The 23,295-nt window shown below is 36.8% G+C and overlaps 1 protein-coding gene across 1 annotated transcript; it reads right to left on the reverse strand.

Moving 5' to 3' along the window:
* Positions 1-785: 785 nt before the first annotated feature.
* Positions 786-22,973, reverse strand: DIPK2A (divergent protein kinase domain 2A; the record flags this gene model as incomplete). The annotated part of the gene is made up of 3 exons (XM_082655108.1): positions 786-3,604; positions 6,387-6,690; positions 22,317-22,973. 3 exons carry the CDS (start codon positions 22,971-22,973, stop codon positions 3,273-3,275), a joined length of 1,293 nt encoding a protein of 430 aa, XP_082511234.1. The 3' UTR covers positions 786-3,272.
* Positions 22,974-23,295: the final 322 nt, after the last annotated feature.

Below are 23,295 nucleotides of genomic sequence, written 5' to 3' on the forward strand. Positions count from 1 at the left end.
GAACAATTCTACAAATTCTTCCCCTCAGTTATTTGATTATCCTGGGGGTAAGGCAGGATAAATGCTTCTTTCTCTCCAGGTTTCCAGTTTTCAGAATAATTCCTCAACATCTTTCCAAAGGTAACTGAGTTGTTTTGTTTTTGTTCACGTTTATCATTTTGAATGCATAGGTTACATATTTAATGAATTTCACTGCATTTCAGTTATTATCCTTATTTATCATATTACTCCACGTATATATCGCCAGTGGTTTAAAGTCCCTGCAGTCGGATCTTGAGCTTCTGAGAAAACATCTTTGAGTTTCCGAAAGCTCTCTTGCTTTGGTGATATTGAGGTATTAAGTTTTTAGATGTGAAATTTTTGTTGAGGAGAAAATGCCTAATGTGCATGGCTGAATCAAATGATATCTCTCGCAAAATAAGCTGGGGCAAGTAGGCTGGGGTACAGAGGAAACAAGTTTGGCCACCCGTTGCTCACTTTTGAAATTACTATAACCACAGTTTATTATTGTTCATTATATTATTCTCTTGTATACATCTGAAAAATTCCATAATTAAGTTCTCTATCCCATTTTAGTAGTAAAAGTTTAAAAAGTCACCAACTACTACAGAAAAACAGAAGAAAACAAACACCTTAAGTTCGGATCACAACCAACCAGATAGTTTCTGAAAATTATATCAAAATATATGCAAGAGAAAAAAAAAAACTTATCTATATAACCCCACTTTCCATTCAAGAAAAAGTTGTATATGTGAAGTTAAGAGATAGTCTGAAAAGTGTGATTCTTAAAGTATTCTTTATTAAGATCATTAAAAGTTGTAGAAACAACTTTATATTATAAAGGCACAGGGAGACAGTTCTGATAAAATATTCAAATTAAGCAGTAACTTACAGTACAAAAGACAATTTTAATGCACATACAAACCCCAAATGTCTGATTCAAAAATATTTTACTGCGTCTATTAATGGGCAATGATTAAAAATATAAATTGCTGCTGTATAATAAATATCTGATAGTGAACATCTTGATAGCAAAGTGAACAAAATATTTATTGCTTTTCACATACATATTTTTCCCTGTAATTTTAAATTCCTAATTCTTTTACTATCTTCTCCTCAACTTTTCCAAAGATAAAAGAAATTACACGTAATCTCAAGGGGGAAATGGTAGTTATAAAAAACGACCTCAAGTTGCAATCACTGCTGGCAGTGTTTTCTCACTTCCTGTTCTGCAATCACAATCACTCTTCCCAAAAGTAAGATAAATGTCTGCTAAACCACAGAAAGACAACTCCTCTAATGACTGGCATTCTAAGGTTTGTAATGAATACTTATCAAATATAAAAGGTGCTCCATTTTGAAAATGTGTATTTTATTTGAAGTTTTGAGTAAGAGGCGAATGTTTGACACGTAACTTTACCTACTCCCCTCAAAAGTTTTCCAAAGTTGTAAAGTCAGCTTAGTATGTAATGTACTGATGTATAAAAATTAACTTTACAACGAAGAGATCTTACCCTTCTTCCAGTTTTTAAACTGGGATTAACTTTATTGATTTCCTCCTGCTCTTTTTGTAGCAACCCAGTTGTAGATGGTACAGGTAGAACGTCCATCACAACAGTAAAATAACATGAAAGCATGATCCCAATTTAATGAATGCTCTTTCAACTTAAGAAATACCCACATTTAAGTCTTTGATAATCATTTTAAAGTTACTTAACCGTATGTCACGTTCAGACAGTGTGTAGCAGCTAGTAATGTACCTGGCACAGAGTTGATGCTCAATAAATAGTTGCTGAATGAATGAAAAAGAAAAGAAAAACTTGGCTTTGGTTGTGCATATTTAATCACTTTCTGATTAGAGTAAGGTCAGTCTAGAACTAAATACCGCACACTACACCAAACTTTGCGGTAAACAAAAGTTGTAATTTCAAACAGGAAAATATCACCTACGTTAGTGATAGCCAATTTATATATATATTGTAACTTTAAAAAACAGCCCACAGAAATCTCACACGTTTAACTTTTACCCATAGACTTAAATTTGATGTTTTTTATGGTTAACAATTGGGTAATGAAGATCAAGTTGGACAGACTGGCTAAACCTGTCTGCTTTATAGTAAGAATTATTAGTCCATCAATAAATAAAAAGTTATGATGCCATATTAAACTCAAACAATGACTACCACATTGACTTTTGCAAAACTACCAATGAATAAGAGGTACATCTTTTACATATGTTTGCAAGCAGTAGCTTAACTTTTCAATGTAAAAGAATAATCAGGAAGATATGAATTTAATAATGACAGAGTCGAAGTACTGGAAGTAGGATAGTAAAAATAGGTAGATGACCAATTTTAAAATCTAACCATAGGACTAGGTCTAATATTTCTTTGGCATATGCATTACTATCCTGGAATAGTTAGCATTTAAAAAATACTGTTTTTTTTTTTCCCCTCAATCAAATTAACATCAAGGTATAGATTGCTAGCCTTTTAAGGGACAAAAATGACATTTTGCAACATATGCCAAAGTTCATGTTTAGAGTACACTTACAATTTATTGGCATAGAGGGATGTAACTGTTAAACAACCTTAAATGATCTCATGCAATGGTGAAACCACAGAAAGTGGGAAGAAATGTATTTACATAATAAAATATTCAGCTTTCTGAAAAAACAGTAAACCTGGGAATCCTGCCCTAACGGTAAATGTGTACCTTACAGCACTGAATGAAAACTAGCCCAGACATAAATGAATACCTATAGTAACCTGAATGTGTAAAATTTAATTAAAAACATAAAAATGGGGAAAAAAAAAAAACAAACCTACACATGAGAAGGAAAAAGTAGCCTATAAAACAGGCCAATCTAACTTGACATTCAAAGTAAATACAAGAGATTCACAAAATCATGATCATAACGCAAACTAAGTCAAGTACCAAGTACCCTTTGATACACAAGCCAATATAACTATCAGACTCATTTCCAATAGCTTAACAATACTCATTAATCCAGTCAGGCATTCAGGGGGTAAAGCGGTTAACGATAGCTCAAGCCTCCAAAGTGTAAGAACAAACTTATTTGCAGAAGCATCATGTGATTTTTTGAAATTATGTCTTACTTTGATGGATGTTAACATTAAGATCTATCAGTGCAAGTTTATCATCCTCTGAATGTATTACTTCCAAATTTCATTTTTCCAGATAATTTTTGGTGGTTTCGTTTTAGCCAGTGCTATTTAAATGAAGAAAAGCAAAGAAAACTTCACCATAGACTACCTCACATTGTTACTTAATTGTGCTAGATATTCACGCAGTTCTTTTGCAGCCTGGAATCTGCCATAGCGCTTCTTTGGGTTGGCGCACTCATCCAGCAAGGCCTCTAGTCGGCCATCTTTGGCAATTTCACTTGGTGGATCATGAAGCAGTCCTCCAGAGGTGCCACGCCAGGTGGCATGTCTAGATAAGAGGTTCTGACAAACAGCATAATAATTGTGGTCCACAGTGGCACGAGCACAAAGAATTTCTTTTGAAAATGATAAGCAAGCTTCCTTATCACAGTCATCAAATTTGCTTTCATACCATACATCCCAATTTTCAGGTTTATCTGTGAAAAGCGAAAAAGGAGAAAGAGAAAAATACATTTTAAGAGAGTTTTCATTGTTTCCCAAAATGTAACATTTGACTAATTAACACAGTATTTGTTCTTAAAATTGTATAACATTAAACACTTAAATATATTAATTTATATACAAACGTTTATTAGGAGTCCACCAATGCCCGGCAGAAGGATCAGAAAAGGTCCCTGCTACTAAAATGTTCAGCGTAGAGTGAAACTCTCCATGATACAGAGAAAGTGCCACACAGAAGTATGACATAGTGCGACGTGAGTACAGAGGATGCAGTACCTGTGCCTGAGGCTGCAGAAAGCTGCACAGAGGAGAACAACTGATTTAGGTCTTGAAAGATAAGCAAGTCTGAAAAGCAAAGAGGGGATACAGCATGCTAGGCCCAGGGTACAGTATGTACGAAGGCATGGATTTAAGGGATTGGTCCGGCTGGTTCAGTAAACAGTAAATTCACTGTGGCTAGAGCATGAGACAGATAACTAGGGAGGAGGTACAGATAAGGCTAGAGAATAGTTTGTACCTTGGATGGTCATGACCATGATTTGTCTAATAGAAATGTAAATCTGGGCTGAAGACTGGAGGGACTAAGATGGTCTAGGAAAAAAAGCCAGACTGTAGAAACATTTGAGAAAAAAATTAACAGGGAAGTGTATGAGTAAAGTCTGAGGTTCTAACTAGATGACAAGATAGACACTATTAACATAATGTTAATATTTTATACATAAATACAGAGTAATATAAAGTAGCTGTAAGGTATTCAGTGGAAAGGTTCATTCAAGAAACTAAAAGGCCACTGTAGCTGAAGCATTAAGTGCAGTGGAGGGATGTTAAAAATGAAGCAGAACAGCTCCAAGTCATACACATTATTCTCTGGTAAGGAGTTCGAATTTTACTCGAAGAACCATGGGAAGTCATTAAAAGCATTAAGCAAAGAAGTGCTAAGATCAGATTTATGTTTTAAAAAAGGAACTACCTGAATAGAAGGAAACCAAAGAAGGAAAGAATTTCAGAAAGTTGTTACTAATCAGTCACTTCACGAATTTGCCAACTGGGTGGTTGCAGATGGTAATGCAGTCAGGTTTAATGGGTTGAGAAATGAATGGAGGCTGAGGAAGCAGAGACAGGCAGTAAGCAGTACTTTTAAAAATGCTGGGAAAGCAGAAAAGAATCTTATGCATACTTGTTTTGGGGAAGGTAAGAAAAATTGGATTTTAAGGAGGAGGGTAGAAAGTTGAAGAAGATAACTGATGCAACAGTTTCTCAAGGAAGGATCTATTCTGTTTGAAAAAAATGAATGTGTATTGTTTTTACTAGTTTAGATGATAAAGGGAAGGACATTGAGGGAGTTGCCACAACAAAATCACAATTTCCCTGTAAAGGTCATTTACAAGAGTTCAGAAAAGAGGGTGAATAACTAAATATGGCCTTTTGCAAAGTGTCTGTTTAGACAGCCCTACCATGAGACATTTGAAAAGAATTAGCCAGAGCTAAAGTAGCACTGGAGCTCACTGTATGAAATGCGAGAATACAGAAGCTATATTGTATTCATTCAAGGTCAGGAATTAGTTGGTATAAAACTGTAACATGTATTCCAGGAATGCTCACATCAAAAAGAAAAAAAAATTTCAAAAATATTATTTTTATGAATACTGGAATAAAAGTGTTTTAAAGTTTAGGCAAGTTGCACAACTCTGAATATAATAAAACCACTGAATTGTACACTTTGAAAAAGAAAAGCATGGTGTAAGCTGCTACAACATTCACAAATGTAGGAAGAGATAAGTAGGAAATGAAGCACTCCAGAGCATGGTATCCACTCTCCATGAAAGGATGTACATGGCAGGTCAAGAAATAATCAGAAAGTAGTTTGGTGAGTACGGAATCAGATCCAGGCACTGAGAAAAATTAAGTATTTAACAAGATCAAGCTGATGTAAAAAGTATAAACCTAATAGACTGCTGTTACATTCACTGCATTCCGTAGGTGACACAAATTTTTGGTCTCTTCATCAACAGACCCCCATATGACATGAGGGGATTAAGAATACAAGACCTTCACCATGGAATAACAACCCTTCGGGATTTTTTTTTACTAAGTACATTAGTTATAGAACTACAGGCTTTGTCCCTGAAACTTTAAAATTCCTATGACACTTAATTTTCAAAACACTTCAGCCATTGTGCCCACCTATCCTTTGAAGAGCTCATAAATAAACGGAGAGCAAAGTTTTGGATGAGACGTAATAATGTCAAACCAAAGTTAAGAGTTCTGCAGTGCTAGGAATCATCTAAATGGTTAAAAAGAAAAAAAAATCACTGAAGGGACCTCACAGAACAATGAAACACAGAATATCTCTGTAAGAGACTCCACAGAAAAATATGGACTCCACAAAAGCAGTATAGTCTCTCTGGTGGCCTTTAACTATATAAAAACTTAATTCTGCATTAGATCCTAAACCACAGCATAAAGCATGAAAAAGACGTGTATACACACACACACACACACACACACACACACACACACACACACACACGGTATATCTGCGTCCATTTGAACCTGAAGGATATTTTCTAAATAAGGACAAACTGTGACTAAGAGTACAAGCGTAAGTATAATAAATCAGTATTTGTTTACTGATACTGGTCAAATAAAACAAAGAAAGATGCAAGGTTGCCCTCTAAGGAGAAAATTAAAAGTTTGCTTCACATAAATGTAAACATTATTTTGACACAGAGAAAATCTAAAAGTTATAATACTTACTTTGTCTAATTAACCTTTTGTCAGCAACCAAAACATTTTCAGCATCCACAATGATCACCTTCCCATCTCTAGGACCAACTGCAAAATTGTCAAAGCTGACGTCCAGGAGGTAGAGTGCAAATTCAAAGTCATTGTTTGTCAGCTGCTCTGCTATTTCCATTAATTGCCAAGCGAGGTCAACTCGTTTCTCCCATGGTGCATTAAAGTAACTCCACAGTTCTTCTCCAACATAATTTACAGCCACCATTCTTCCACAAGCTCCAAGATATTTTGCAAATGGCCAACCTTCATCAGATGGAAAACTCTACAAAAGAATTATCTTATTATAAGAGATTCTGATGAAGATATCCTAGGTCTAGCCCAGATCCTCCGTAGGGATTTCTACTAGGTATGAGCTTGGATTTTCTTTTTATATTCAATAGTTCAATAGAGATCAACTTTTTTTTCTTTCTTTCTTGAAGTATAGTTGATTTACATTCAGTTATACATATATACACATTCTTTTTTTAAATATTATTTTCCATTATGGTTTATCTTAGGATACTGAATATAGCTCCCTGTGCTATACAGTAGGATCTTGCTGTTTATCCATTCTATATGTAATAGTTTGCATCTGCTAACCCCAAACTTCCAGTCCATCTCTCCCCCACTCCTTCCCTTCCCCTTGGCAACCACACGTCTGTTCCCAATGTCTGTGAGTAACTTTATTTCTTCTTTTAACTCATACCGTTACCATGGATGTGAAAATTTTTTAACAGATTACACTATAAAGCTAAAATAAAGTAAGTCTTTCTTATCAAAATCTCAGAACCAAATTGATCAACAAGACACAAGACACCTTCTTTATTACCAGATCTAAAAGTATGTATGCTTTCCTTTATCTTTTTGACTCCTGTTAAGTACAATCAACCAATCCTTTCTTCTGAATGAACAGGACTACTGTAGGCCTATTAGCCAGCAAGTGTTTACCAGGCACCAGGCACTGTGTTATGCTGGAAGAGTGAACTACACAGTCTCTAAAATAAAAATTTTAGAAGAAAAGACGTGTAACAAACAAATAATTATGTGTGATAAGTGTTAGTTACTAAAAGGTGGTACAGGTCCTAAGAAAGTCTTTAATAGGGGCCTTATCTAGTCCAGAGGAAAGCAAGGGTGGAATTCAAGAAGGATTCTTGGGAAGTATCTTCTATCTATACCCAAAGGTTGGTAAAGAGCAATCTGATAACCTATCAATACAATCTCTACTCCAAGTACCTCTGGTCCCAAGTTAAGTCTTGCTTCCCTTTCCAATGCCATCACATTGTCTATTCACCTTAACCCAACTTCAAAATTATTTGTTCTCCTAATCTGGGCAAGATTTTCTAATGGATTTTATAACTACTAGGAAGATTAACATCCTAAAACAAAAATCTTCCAGGATCATCAACAAGTCATTTTCAATCTAAGTAAAATGGCAGGCTTATTCTAAGGTACTCACTCTCCAAAGCTAAAACACCCAACTACAAGATGAGCAATGCAGTGCAAAAGGGTGATAAGTATTGTTTTAAACAACTTTTTGGAAGATCACATGACCACAGGCGTTTTTTTAAGAGAAATTTTTCAGTCTAGTACCTTTCCTTAAGTTGGGGGAAGAAATTATATAAAGATGATGTTTACACAAACTTCAGGGGAAACAAAGCAAAACACTACAGAATATAAATGTAGCCTACTTCTATTGCTAAAAATTGAACAATCTGCATACAAGAGCTGGAGATGAGGCTCTTCTTGGGCCTCTCAAGAAAAGTAAGTAATTTTACCCTGAGCTTTTATAAAATTGACAAAACTCAATACCCTTACATTAAAACTTTTATCAACTTTAAAACAAAAAAGATTTTTAGAACCAAACTTCATCCATAATTACCTATGTTCATTTGTGTTTCCTTTCAACACTATCAATGTACAATAACTGTATTTGTTCTTGGTACATATACCTTTTTTTCTTTTAAATTTTAAGATCTGGAGTTTTGTGATAAAATACTAATTATGTAAATTAAAAATTTAGATATGATAGCATGAATCTTTAAATATAGTAAATGAATTGATTCAATTTTGTTCAGAGACGATATCTACTGATTCTTTAATAATTAGAGGAAAATGCGTTTTTAATCTTATTACCTGAGATTTTAAAATTTCTTGTGGGCAGTGGGAAGAGTGACAGATTGCTCATGTCCAATGTGACATGCAAAAACTGCTAACCACATGTTATTTTCAACCTTTCCTCCCAACTTAAAATACCTCCACAAACTTGAAAATTTATTTAGACAAAATGATTACAAAAGATTTAACTATTTCCCAGTATTCATGTATAAAACCTGACATATAAATGAAAGCACTGAAAATACATAAATATGTGAGATTACATAGTTTTGTCATGCAAAAAGTAAATGAAAAAACTCCTCCATACACTATTGGTATATTATTCACATGCCATATTGTAGAACAGATACAAACTTATCTTTGTGAAAATAAAATGGTCTTTGACAACAGGAGAAAAGGGAACCCTGCCAACCTCTGCACATGTACAAATGCCTCCTTGTTTTTGGAGGCTTTCCAACTGGCAAACGACAGTCAGATATACACTTCATTACTCAAGTCCCTCATGGAAGACGATAAAATATATGAACAAATGTCATACTGAGCAACTTTACATTCATACAGTAATTTCTGACAACGTTAACGGAAATCCTGTTATACCTCATTTTAAGAAGAGCACTACAATTCTTTCATACAGTTTGCTACCTAATCTTTTGGAAGAACTTTAACAAATGAATTCACATCACTTGCTCATGAGAAGAATGTTCATTGTGTAGTCAAAATAGTCAGACTTCATTAATGAGAACAGAATTCTATTGAGCATTCTATTGAAAATGCTTCAAGGAAGCCAAAATATTTATAATTTGTATTTAAAACAATTCTGGCTTAGGATCAAATTACCATGATGAAGGAGAGTTTGAGAGACAAACTTTTAAGATGTTACTGCTTGGATTTATTAAATATATCAAGCAATAAGAAACACAACTTCTGACTTCCTGACTACCCAACTCGCACGGTGCACAAAACCACAGTAGCTAAGATAAGAAGTATACTGCTGAGGTCCACATTTTTTTTCTTTAAACAAAATCTTAAAATCAGATTTTCAAACTGCCTAGCACAACAGGCACACAATTTAAAGTAACCTGAAATAAAATGCGTGTATTTCATTTTTATTTCCATTTTTACTTTTTTTTTATTGAAGTATAGTTGATTTACAATATTGTGTTAGTTTCAATTGTAAAGCACAGTGATTCAGTTATACATATATATCCTTTTCAGATTCTTTTCCCTTATAGGTTATTACAAAATATTGCGCATATTTCCCAATGCTATACAGTAGGTCCTTGTTGGTTATCTATTTTATATATAGTAGTGTACACATGTTAATCCGAACCTCCTAATTTATCCCTCGCCCCCCCCTTCCCCTTTGGTAACCATAAGTTTGCTTTCGAAGTCTGTGAGTCTCCTTCTGTTTTGGAAATAAGTTCATTTGTATCTTTTTCTTTTTTTTAAAGATTCCACATACAAGCAATATCAATATGACATTTGTCTTTCTCTGTCTGGCTTACTTCACTTAGTATGATAATCTCTAGGTCCATCCATGTTGCTGCAAATGGCATTATTTCATTCTTTTTTATGGCTGAGTAATATTCCACTGTGTATATATATACATCTTCTTTATCCATTCATCTATTGGGGGACATTTAGGTTGCTTCCACATCTCAGCTATTGTAAATAGTGCTGCAACGAGGGGTACATGTATCTTTTTGACTTTATGGTTTTCTCTGGATATATGCCCAGGAGTAGGATTGCAGGATCATATGGTAACTCTTATTAGTTTTTTAAAGAACCTCCATATTGTTCTCCATAGTGGCTGCACCAATTTACATTCCCACCAACAGTGTAGGAGGGTTCCCTTTTCTCCACACCTTCTCCAGCATTTATCGTTTGCAGATTTTTTGATGATGGTCATTCTGACTGGTGTGAGGTGGTACTTCATTACAGTTTTGATTTGCATTTCTCTAATAATTAGTCATGTTGAGCATCTTTTCATGTGCCTTTTGACCATCTGTATGTCTTCTTTGGAGAAATGTCTACTTAGATCTTCTGTCCATTTTTTATTGGGTTGTTTTTTTCTGATATTGAGCTGTGTAAGAAAATGTGTGTATTTTACAGGATTATTTACTACTGAAAAAATGTGTACAAACACTTTTCATGTGAAGAAAAGAGACTTTCAACCTGGAATGTTTTAAATTCTAATTGGATTGGAGGCACTCCGATTAACTGTTCAGGGCTTTTCATCAGGCTTGAATGTATATGACATAAAGTGTAGTATGTGAAGTTTTTATAACTATTAGTCTAAGATTACACAAAGGCACATAATAGTTACAAAACAATATATTTACTACTCTATTACTGTTTTTTTTTTATATTGGGTGGGTGACTACCCAAAGAAAGTCTACAGAGTATTATTACCAATTTAAAAATTAAAAATGGAAATTTAAGTATCACGTCAAACATGCTTAACTCTAGGATTTAAAGCAACATTAAATGTCTTCACTGTTAATTTACATAATAAAAGGTACTGTGAATATGAAACCTAAGATAAATCATCATGTCTAGGTATCTTTTAGCTTAAAGCCAAGGTTTCGGAAACAAACAAAACCACTAGGATCATCTTCATTTTATGAGAAAATAAAATGAAGGTGACATAAAACATGTATCAATAAAGAGAAAATTTATTTTATACTCTTTAAGGTACATAATATTTCATAAAACTTCTATATTTAAAGTGTAAAACAGTATATGAACAGAATAATGGACTTGATATCACAAGTCTAGCTTTTGAGTTTCACCTTCACCTCTGCATCTCACTAGCTGTGTGATGGTGGCAAAGCCAAAACTTTTTAGAGCTTTAGTCTCTTCCTCTGTAAAACTGGAATAATATTTGCCCCATATTCATCAGGGCAATGTAAGATCAAAGAAAAAAGTATGAAATGTACAATTTACTACTGCTTTATAAAGAATTGCTTACCAAAACATTTTTATACTGCCTGTTTAAATCTTCCTATTTATATAAGTCCAGACGTTCATCAATAGAGGTGCTTGTTTGCAAACTGCCTATTGAAAAGGCATCTATAAATAATCAACACCTTCCAAACGTAGCCAAGAACCACTGAACTAGAAATCTATCTTCACTGTCCTCTAGTAGTTTTTAATTTACAAAGGAATGTATAAATTAGTTACCAAACTTTAAAAAGGCTCAATGCTATGAGAAATGTATAGGGCATCCACAAGGACTAAAAATATAAAAAATTTAAAACTTGGTAATATGTATAAACACAGCATTGTAATTTGATTTTCATTTATAATAGGTAAGCACCACAAACTGGCTATTTTATAGCCATTTATTATCTCACAACATTCCATTAAAAGGAATATAACTTTCCAGTTCGCCTAAGAAGGAAATGTGTTACAAGACTGGCTCTTTTTTTTTAAATTCTAAAAGCTGACATAACTATCACATATCTATTGATCAAAACCAAATGTCATGACACTTTATGTGACCAATAAATGGGATGTGAAATCTAAGAATTCTAGATTTGGAGGGTACCTGAGTTGTAAGTACAGTTCAACTTTATCAGCATAGTTTGAGTGATTTGCTTCAAGTCACACAGGTAGTTAAGAGGTGAACTCAGGCTAATACAACCCCTCAATCCAATATCCCTGTTTCAGAAGTTTTCAGATTTTGGAAAGGTGACAGTACGTATATTTCATACTCATATTATGCAATGCCTCAAGGAGAGTCTGGGGTAGCACCTCACAAGAAAACATATTACACTGCAAAAATACTATAAGCTTATTCATCCTAAGTGGGATAAAGCACATAAATTACCTTGTGTTTTCACATTTGTTTGTTTTTAATTTGATGAAACCTACTTTTCTTCAGATTTTTAAATTTGGAATTACAGATAAGGGATTGTAGGTCAACCCACATTTCATTGAGTACTACAAGCAGCTGGAGTAAAGGTAGTGAGACAGTTACTGTGGAATGAAAAAATACAAATCTTGAATTAAAAAATCCTAGATCTAGCCTAACTCCATCATGAAATGCTAAGTAAAGAGCTGTAAATAAAACATAGTCCCTATTCTAAGGAAGGCTTTTTAGCCTGAGTTAGGAAGATGATTATTAAACATGTGTAAGTAATAAATTATGGAATTTGTTGCAAATCACAGAAAAGTATACAATATGTTGGGAAAGAAGAGTAGGGATCTATTTTAGATGGTGTGGTAAAGGGCAGCCTCTCTAAGGAAGTGCCACTTAGGGAGAGATCTAAAGGATGAGTATAATACTACGTAGACTGGGGATGAGGCAGTTTAGAATGTTGGAGGCATATGTTAGAGCCAGAAACTGCCCTCTCAGAACTGAAAAAAAGTCCAAAGCAGCTGCAGTGAAATGAGGAGGGAATTGCTTGAGGTAATGGAGTCTGGAGAGGGAGGTAGGGATCAGACTTCTGTAAGTTGGGACTTACAGAACAAAACACAAATTCCTCAACATGGTCCACATGCCATAAAAAAACAAAGTATGTGTCCAAGCCTTAACATTCAGAAACATCTTACTTACTGGAGTTAGTCAATATCCTGTGGTATATAACATCATTCCGAAAAACAAGTTTTTACAATATCACAATATCCTTTAATCAACAGCCATCGATTGTCCTACCAGATTAATTACATCATTTTATTCTATTATGTCAGAACACAGTCCTAAAAAAGGAGATATGGGATGTATAAGAAAAACTGATAGAACAAAGTAAGGTCAGCTCTAAAGAGTTTGTGTTCTATTATCTTTTTCTCTCCTTACATGACCAAAAGTAGTTTGCATACTAAGTTTAAAAGATCTGAATTCCTTTTATACAAAAAACATAGAATATTTTATAGCCATTTATTATCTCACAACATTCCATTAAAAGGAATATAACTTTGCAGTTCGCCTAAGAAGGAAATGTGTTACAAGAATGGCTCTTTTTTTTTAAAGGAGAAAATTCCTAGTAAAAAGACACTGACTTGAAAAAAAAATTCCATTAATAGTCAAAACATGCAATCTAAAATCTAGTTAATAGGTTTTCTAAAGAACTGGCATTTCTACACGTACACGCAAATTTAAACTTGAGAACATTTTTAGAAAGTAAATTAACAAAAGCATAGAAAATGCTTAAAGGTTCCATTTGAGCTTCAAAATTATTTTTAAAAGCCAAAATTTGAACAAAATCCCATTGTAGTAACGCATGTTGTAACAGCTGTTCATAGAGATTATTCAAATGCACTGGTGACAGACTAATGTGTTCACAGTTTTGTGAACTGTCTGGAGGGAAAATATAGTAAAATTACTGGGATGATTTAATGGTTACCTAATTTTTGATAAAATTTCTCTAAGACCTCAGCTTCTTAATTTATACTTAATTTATACATCGCAAACACTGTAGAATCTTAATAATCTCAAGATTTTCAAGTCACAGGATATGTTCCATTTATTTCATTAAATAATTTTCTGAATGCCATTTCCACCCACCTAGAATTCCAACAATATTAAGCAATGCCTTGAAAATAGCATGGTTGTGTTATTTCACTGAATATCATGTCCAACAGCTGTATCTAAAATTGGAAACTAACGTCAAAACACATCAAAAACAAAAAATCTACTAAGTTTAACAGAAATAACTCATCTTTTAAAATGACTAGCTTAAGAAATGCTCTCCCACACCAAAAAAAATCACTTGGCCACAAATTTTAAATGTAAAATTTTAAATATTTAACTAGTCTCAACTGACCCTTTCTTACCTCATGAGAACCAGCAACTGTGATCCATGTTTCTAAGTTGAAAGATATACCTAGAAACACTATACTCAAATATTTACTTTCAGTAAAACAAAATGTCAAATAAAGAAAGAAAAAAAGATATAAGCAGCTTCTTTTGAACCCAATAACCTACATTACTTTCTTTAGTCAAGACCTGATTTCTTTAAAAAGTCTGCCAATAGAACAATACTAACTTCCCCCATTCCCTTTAACTGAATTAACACAGCCCTTCAGAAGTAAAGCAAAATACCTGCTAGGAACATACTATCTCTGCATTAAACACTTGGTGCCTGGTTTTAGATTTGTATTCCCGTTGTCTTAACTATATCATAGCCAAAACAAAACTCTTGGTTCCCCCTACTCCAACAGCCATTCCATCTCTGGGCTTCCTCATCAACAGTTGCTCGGACCAAAAACCCTGGAAGTATCTTATTTTTCTCTTTCCCTCATACTGTAACCAATCCCAATCATCAAGTCCTGTCAGCTATTTCTCCAAAACATATTGGGTCTAACAGCTTTTCATAACCTCAGTTGGAACCACCTTAATACAAACCACCAAGCTTTCTCCTACAAACCAGTGCAAAAGCCTTTCTGATTGATTCCTGTCTTATTTCTTATAACCCATTCTCCACAGATCAGGCCCTACTAAAAACACTCCTACTGTTTCCCAGCGCTCTGAAAACAAAATTCTAAACTCATTAAGCATGTTTCCAAGGCCCTACGGGATATGGACCTTGCCTACTTCTATGATCTTGTGTTCTACCATGCTTGATCCTGTTGGGGCCTCTGAATTTTGTCATACCTCTTGCTTAAAATCACTCTGCCCTCAGAACTTTGCACCACTGGCGTTTTCTCATCATTCGCACCTCAGCTAAAATGTCACTAAATTCTGACCACCAAATTTAAAATTCTATCCCCAATCCAATTCTCCATCATAGGAATCTGCTTTGTTCTTTTCATAGCATGTAAAATCTAAGATTACCTTGTTCTCTATTTGCTGCCCACATCTAATGCCCCAGAAAGCAAAGACGGCACAAACTGTGCCCTGGCATGTCATCTTTACTGTATCCTAAGGGCATATAGGTCAGTTCCCAGTACTACAGAGCAATGCTACGGAATTCCTGTCAGATCTTTTCAGTTCATAGTTAAAATTCCAAATAAGCACCTTAATTATGAAGACCCTTAAACATCAAACTTACCTCAAATGATAAATCTAACATTCTGTCTCAGAGTCTAAGAATGTCTAGAAATAACCCAGACTTAACCTCTAGTTTTAAAATTATCATTCATCAATGTACTAAACAAAATTATTAAGCTTAATAATGATTTACAGAGAAAAATTAAACTACTTGCTTTGTATTAGTGAATCCTTACGAAAAACCATGTTTCGTACAATATTCACTCTATTCATCATATGGGACAAATCCTTAACCCCCTTTTAATTACTATTCCAAAAAAACTATAGCCTGAAGCAGCAGCTACATAGGTATTTATGATGTGTGTATGTGTATGTAAGGGTGGTGACATTTGAACATTTGCCACAGGAAGAGTAAAATTTTCATATTTCTAAGATATCAACACAGTGTACTAAGGAAGTTTACTATAGATGTCTAAAACTGGAATAAGCTTATTTGCAAAGTAATAATATACTGTAAAAAACTTCACAAATAAGGATATTTTGCGTATATTATCTGAATAATCCTATCTCCTGTAAAATAATCCTTTTGGGGCTTCCCTGGTGGCGCAGTGGTTGAGAGTCTGCCTGCTGATGCAGGGGATATGGGTTCGTGCCCCGGTCTGGGAGGATCCCACATGCCGCGGAGCGGCTGGGCCTGTGAGCCATGGCCGCTGAGCCTGCGCGTCCGGAGCCTGTGCTCCGCAACGGGAGAGGCCACAACAGTGAGAGGCCCACGTACCGCAAAAAAATAAATAAATAAATAAATAAATAAAATAATCCTTTCGATCAGTATTAACATTCCCATTTTACTGATTAAAAAAACTCAGGCTCTGAAACATTAAGGGACTTGTTCATTGCCACCCAACAGCTTTGTGGTAGTACAGAACGTTATCTCAATACTGTCCTCACCACACCTCCTGGGCCCCCCCAAACCCCCACCTCCCAAATCTATGGGCAAAATCCCATTTATCCTCAGAATTCAATTCCTCTGTGAAATCTTCCCTGGTATCCATTCTTATGAAGATACACCCAGATGTCCCTCCCTAAATAAGTCATCTGACAGGGTGCACAATATCCTTTTTTTTTGTAGGGTTTATTATGATAGCATAATAATTAATGGTAATTAGTCATTTATATACCTACCTCCTACACAGCTAAGCTACTTAGTAGCTGCCTAGAAAGGTTTCAATCCAAATGCCTTATAACAGACTATTTAGCAAATGAGGAAACAAAATTCAGTTCTTCTGACTCTAAGTCCAGGGCTATGTAAGTCCAAAGAGCTTCTGGGTATTTTACAGATAACTTCCTCCTATAATCTACAAAAAGACATAAAAATTGGATAAAAAATTTGATTACATAATTTAAAACCTTTAAAAGTCTATGACCAGGATGAATAACTATCCTCATCTTACACCAATAATTTACAGTCTCAAGACAGTTTACGATCATGTACTAAAGTTCACTGCATGTATAGGAAAAATGCAGGGCTTATATTCTAAGCCCATGTTAGTTTAATATATACAAAATGAGTGAGTAAAGAAAGAAAACGTGTCAGCATTCTGTGAAGAGTCAGCAGCAATAACTGCAATATAGGAAGTAGACCAGAGACATAAGCCAGAAAATCATAATAAAAACCAGCCTGATGAGCCACTGAGAAACTGACCACCTATGTCCAGAAAGTAGATCCCCCAAAAGTAAGCTTTCTACCCCCCACCAACATACGTGAAGAATATGTGCTGATGCAAGCAATGGAAATATGAGGGAAAATAGTTCAAAGATTAGACAAAAGTACAGAAAGGATCTCAGAACTAATAATAGTCAAATGATATGAACATATCCAGAAAATAGGCTAGGGTGTCAAATGATTTTGCTCCACTGATCTGGAAGTGGTGCTTTCCTATGGGTGACTGTCTGTTTCTATATTTCCAAAATAAAAGTCTCCTTCTTTTTTGGACCTGAGTTACACAGGTTTTATTATTTTTGTTTGCTTTGTCAGGAAGCACAATCAAGTGTCAATGAAACCTCAGATAAAAAGCAAGAAAAACAGGAAAAAAAAAAACCCTCTAGAGTTAAGCTCATTCATTTATTAGATAAAAAGTGCTCTACTCAGAACTACCTAGTCAAAACCATCTCTGAAGCCTAAATAGGGGAGTGCAGGAGTGTGGTTACTACAGCAGCAGCCAGGAGGAGAGAAGGGGGTAGCCCCTTAAACTGTTGCTTGAAAAGAAATTCCCGTGACAAAGTCTGGAACATCCTTTCCAGGTGCCAATACCCCACAAGACCCTTAGCTACCTTTAGCTCCAGATTTGTTTCCTTTAAAGGCAGTCTCGAATTTTGATTTGTTTTAATCTGATTTCATGTGTGTAAAAATTTGAGGCTAGGAAGACAAGCCTGAAAAAGGACTATCTATCCTGGCCTCCAACCCATAGCAGGGATCAAGTACAAAAACGCCTAACTCCCTTTTATAAGAGCTTAAACCCACCAGTTTAAAGTCAAGCTCAGAAGAATAATTTCTCAAGTCGAGAGTTTGAGAGTCACAGGATGTTGGGGCTGAAAAGAATTTAATCCAATAGTCTTACTTTATAGCTAAGTAAAGGGAGTCCCATAAAAAGTTTATCAACTGGTCCAAAGTAAGACAATTAGATAAATGGCCATAATGTTTTGTTTACATCAAAAACTGCATCTTAGTGCATCTTAAAAGTACATTCTTTTCCTATAGAAATTATTTTTAAGGACAAAAACAACAACATTCACTCAAAGTTTAATTATAAAATTCATCTTGTAGGAATGGAATAAATCAGTGTAATTAAAGATATGGTTGATAATCAGAAGCAAAACTATTTTTAAGGTGATTCATATTCCAAACAAGCTTCAAAACCACTAATCAAATGCATTGGATAATTAAGTCACTTACTTATTTAATATCTAAGCACTCTAATTATTGAGTGCTTACTATGCATGAGGCACTACATAAAATGCTTTCAATGTATTATGTCATTTATAAGAATAGAAATGAAAAGTTTAAAATCTATAGCTTAAACAATGATAGTTACACACTGTAAATATTAAAGAAATCCCATTAAAACCATGATTCAGAAAATTTAAGACAAAGTTCTATAAATATAATAAGACAAATTCCCACCTCCTTGCCCCAAACAACCAAGAGCTTTCTTATTTCTATAAACAAGACCATCTTCACTATCTCCAAGTCATAACGTCAGAGAGACAATTTGGGCCTCAGGAAATCCAGACAGCATTTTTCTCCCTTATACACACAATTTTTATAAATTCAAGGATAAGTAAGTACAAATACTGGTAGAAATTTTATCAATAACAGAAAATATCCTACTATCTTGCCAAATACTTCAACACCTCAATTTCTGACTATTCCAAAAATGCCATACGAATATTACAAAGTTCCTCTCCACATTTTTTTCCAGTAAGATTAGCATACTTGTAATTAAAATATACCTCTGGGTGAAGTAAAAATGTGAAGAGAAAAAGTAGAAAATAAAGATTCTAGCATTATCTTGTTGCTTGATGCTTATAAAAATTTTTTAGAAGATAATTCTATGGCAGAACAACTTTCCTTAGAATTAGATAAGCTGCTGAAGGCTAGTAAAACTATCTAACAATGGGAAGAGAGTTGTACTTCTGTATCATTTCATATTGGGAAATCTATACTACAAATCTGTATAGCCTTACATAGGTAAGGTATGTCCAAAACATATCTTGCAGACATTTAATACCATTCATGTCTCCTTTCAAGGCATAATAGAAACTTCAGTTTGTTACTGTTTCTTAAAATCAGAAGATGCATGTTTAATGGGTTAAATTAATATATACTTTTCATTTTTTTCTTTAGTACCTTATCAAAAGAGATTCTTAAATGTTTATTTTTGGAAGCATGTTTCCTACATGGGAACTTTTCTTAAGAATAGCTTGATGAATTCGATCCAAAAGACTTTTTCTCTCAAGTAGTTAATCTGGGGGCAATATAAGAAAAATCTAGTTTGTTATCAACTGTCCAAAAATTCAATAAGTAGCTCCCTCTCCTGGAAAAAAAAAAAAACAGAAAAAAAAAAAAAAGCAAGTTCCTCTTCAAGCTATAAAACACACACTTGTACCCTTAAAAATAGTTTTTAAAAATACATGAACCCCAAAATATACAGAGAGCCAAATCTGAGTTTTTCTACCATTATCAATTACTATCCCAATACTACCATAAACAGCTGTTAACAGTTTCACAGAAACCTGTATAAATACTAAAATTGTGTATGTCTGTCTAGCTAACAAAAAGTAATGAACATCATGATCTTAGTGTTTAACAATCTTTGTACTTGACCAAAGAATTTTGAGATTCCTTTCACTTCACTGGTTTTATACTGTCATCAAATTTTAATTATATTGTTCATACTTAACTCATTAGTTTTTACCAAAGATTAAGTGGTTCTATAAAGTAAGTAGCAGCTCTATGAAGACCTTCTATTTAAAATAAGTCGTCTTATTCTACTTGTTTGCTCAACAGTTTAAAAAAAATACCAATGACTGACTGGTATTAAAGACCCCAAATTTGTATTTCACACAGCATGTAAACAGCTATAAAACTAAATTAAAATTTCAAGTTACAAATACCACAGTCAACAATGTTGATACAGATATTTCCTCACATACTGAAAACAAACTCTTATCCTATAACCCACCTAGCCACCTGCTCACTGCAATTGTGTCAAGTAAGCTTAAATTACAAAAATATAACTGATTTTTTAAAAGTTTTTTATCACTAAAGATGAAAACAGAAGAAAAGTTTAAGCGAAGAGTTCATCAGAAAACAAGATATACGTACACTTGACTGTCTCAACTATAAAGTAAACTGAATATACCAAGACAACTTCAAGCTTCAAAAACATGTAAGTTTCCCAAATAAAGCAGATTTACTTTAGTGCAAATCAAATGTCAACGTTTCTCATATTAAAATGCATACATTTATAGAACTGGATATACAACGTTCTTAAAATATTGGTTCTAATATAAGTAGAGTTAACTGATAAAAACCTTTCAATATGAAGCCACTATTTTAGTTGCAGAAAATGTGTATTACTAAGATAGCTCTTTACTAAATTGTTGGGTCCCAGAGAATTTGAGAGACTATCTGCTAAGCAAACCATACTGCTAGAGCTTTCTCCAGGGACTAACCTTGCTAACATAAACATCTATTTCTCACAGAGAAAAAGCAGCTTAAATGGAAAAAAAACTTTCAAATCAAATGTGCGTATCATAAGTATGGACTTAAAATTTAGAGGCTGACTAGTTTTGGAACTACCGAATAATGTAATTTCTTAACCAGTTTTATATACCATTCACTGTTAAAGAGAAGCATTTAATATACAATCTGTACTTTAAATGACCCGTTACATACATCCTAGGACGACTTAAAATTTACTACGGTTTTGTTGGAGGCAAAGTATTTATTTTGTGTTAAAATTATTTGGCTGAACTAATCAAACGATGCTGGCTTCTCTTAGTTAAGCTGGGCAGCGGAGAACTTGAGAAAAGCCAGCAATAGAAATGAATACTGTACATTCCTACTGAGGCACTTTAGAATTTAAAAAAATCTAACCCTGTAAAAACCCCCCAGCCATCAGTGACATTCTTAGCAGCGCCGAAAGGGCGTGAAGTACTCAAAATTATTTGTGATTAATTCTACGTCATGTTTTTTCCCCTTTGTATTTGAAATACAGCACAACTGTTATGGAAAATGAGCAAGGTAACTTTCCCTGCGGTTATCGGGCTAGATCAAAACCCCAACAGTTGTAACCACTATCCAAGGACACTGCACTAAAGGCGAGTGGGAATGTGGATAAACTCAGCAACTTTTCCCAAGGTAAACACAGTTTTGAGAGGTTCTGTTTTCTTTTTGGCTGTCACCACCAGTAAAAAGATCCCAACCTACTCCCCTAAACGGCTCGTTTGGTTTCAAAATAAAGTCACGAGAGAACCAATAAGTCAGCTAGAAGAGAGATGACTCTCCTTTCCCTGTTTTCTAACCCTGGCCTAACATTTCACCTTCCTGCAGCCAAATTACCGCATGAATAGAGCAGGTCACAGGATCAGGATGAAAATGTCCGTCTTGGCCTTAAAGCCTCGCAGCCCCAAGTCCAACGGGCCTTACTTTTTCCTCTTTCTAATTCCACCCAAAGCACGGCTCGCAGACTGACCCCACCCCGGACCCCGGTGTCCATTCTCTGACCTCACCCTCCCGAGTCTGTCCCCAAATTGGCGGCCCCAATGATGTGCCAGGTGAATGAGCTAAGGAATAAAACAAAGACAGACTTTGGGGCCGAAGTGAGGCCAGCCGCGCGGGGTGCTGAAGACGAGACCAAACGCGATACAGAAACACTGGAGAACTAAGAAAGGTCCAAGGGCTCGTGAACACACTGCGCCGCGGAAGCGCAAGCTCCGGCGGATCAAAGCAGAAAGGCAGGGAGGAGAGCCGAAAGAAACTCGGCGGAGAGACATTTTGCGAGCGTACAAGACGCGCTCCCTCTGGCGTTGAAGGATCCGCAGTCAGACCCGAGATGCGCCCGCGCCCAGCTGAGAAGAGCAGACTCTCCAGCAGCCGGGTCGCACTCCGCGATCCCTCACAGCGCCAGGGGTCCCCCAAGCGCCGCCCCCTCCCCACGCCCGCCGCCTCGCCTCGCCTCGCCGCGCCGCACCGGGTCCTGACCCGGCGACGGGCGCGGGAGGGGCCGCTTCTCCGGACTCCCGTTCCCCAGGCGGCCCTCCCGGCAGGACGCCCCCGGCCCGGGCTCCGCGCCTACCTGTAGCACCAGCGGCTCGGGGTTGAAGGCCAGGGTCAGCAGCAGCTGCATGCGCTCCGAGTCCTTGAGGTTGCGGAGCAGGAAGCTGCCCGAGTCCTTGGTCTCGGCGTAGCGGCGCACCAGGCGGTCGAGCAAACGCTGCGAGGGGCAGTGCACCAGGTCGGACCAGCCCTCCACCGCCTCCGGCGTGAGCAGCCGCACGTCGCCGTTGAGGCGCGCGAACTCGGTGCGGGGCATGGCCTGGAGCAGGTCGCAGCGGGGCCGGCCGGTGGCCCGCTTGCAGATGCTCTGGTCGAGCTGCGCCAGCTCGCGCTGCGAGCCGAGGCGCTTGAGGACCACTCGGCGGCGGCCGCCCTCACGGGGCTCGCCGTACTGCGCGAAGTAGACGTTCTTCACGTTGAGGAAGTCCAGCAGGCGCAGGCGGCCCCACGCCTCGAACACCACCTGCCCGTTGAGGAAGCGGCGGCACCAGCTCGTGCCGAAGCACGCCGGGCACTTATTGAGCTGCAGGAAGCGCCGGTCGGCCAGCTCGTTGCGCTGCCAAGAGGCGAGCAGCGACGGCGAGTGCAGCACCATCAGCACCAACAGGCTGCCCAGCGCCGCCAGCTTCAGCGAGCGGGACAGGCGGCCCAGCTTCGGAGGCACCAGGCGCCACATCCCGCCCGCCGCCCGTCCGCCCGCTCCCGGAGGGCGAGGGCACCCCCGGGGCGCCCCCGCCGCGCCGAAACCCGGAGAGTGACTGGCAGGGGCCCCCGGGCGAGAAAAGGAGCGAGGGCGCAGGCTGGGGCGGAAGGCGGAGTAGGTGTGTTAAGAAAGAGAGAGAGAGAGACGGGGAGCGGGAAGGAGCCGACCGGAGCAGGCTGCGACTTCTCCCAGTCACTAGTCTCCACAACTCTCGAGCTCCCTCCTCCGAGCTCCCCGCCCTCCGACTCCGGCGGCGCCTCCTCCAAGCCAGTCAAGTTATACAGCAGCGGGAGAG

Source organism: Grampus griseus (assembly GCF_964374135.1).
Source record: "Grampus griseus genome assembly, chromosome: 5".
In the NCBI taxonomy this organism is placed as follows: Eukaryota; Metazoa; Chordata; class Mammalia; order Artiodactyla; family Delphinidae; genus Grampus; species Grampus griseus.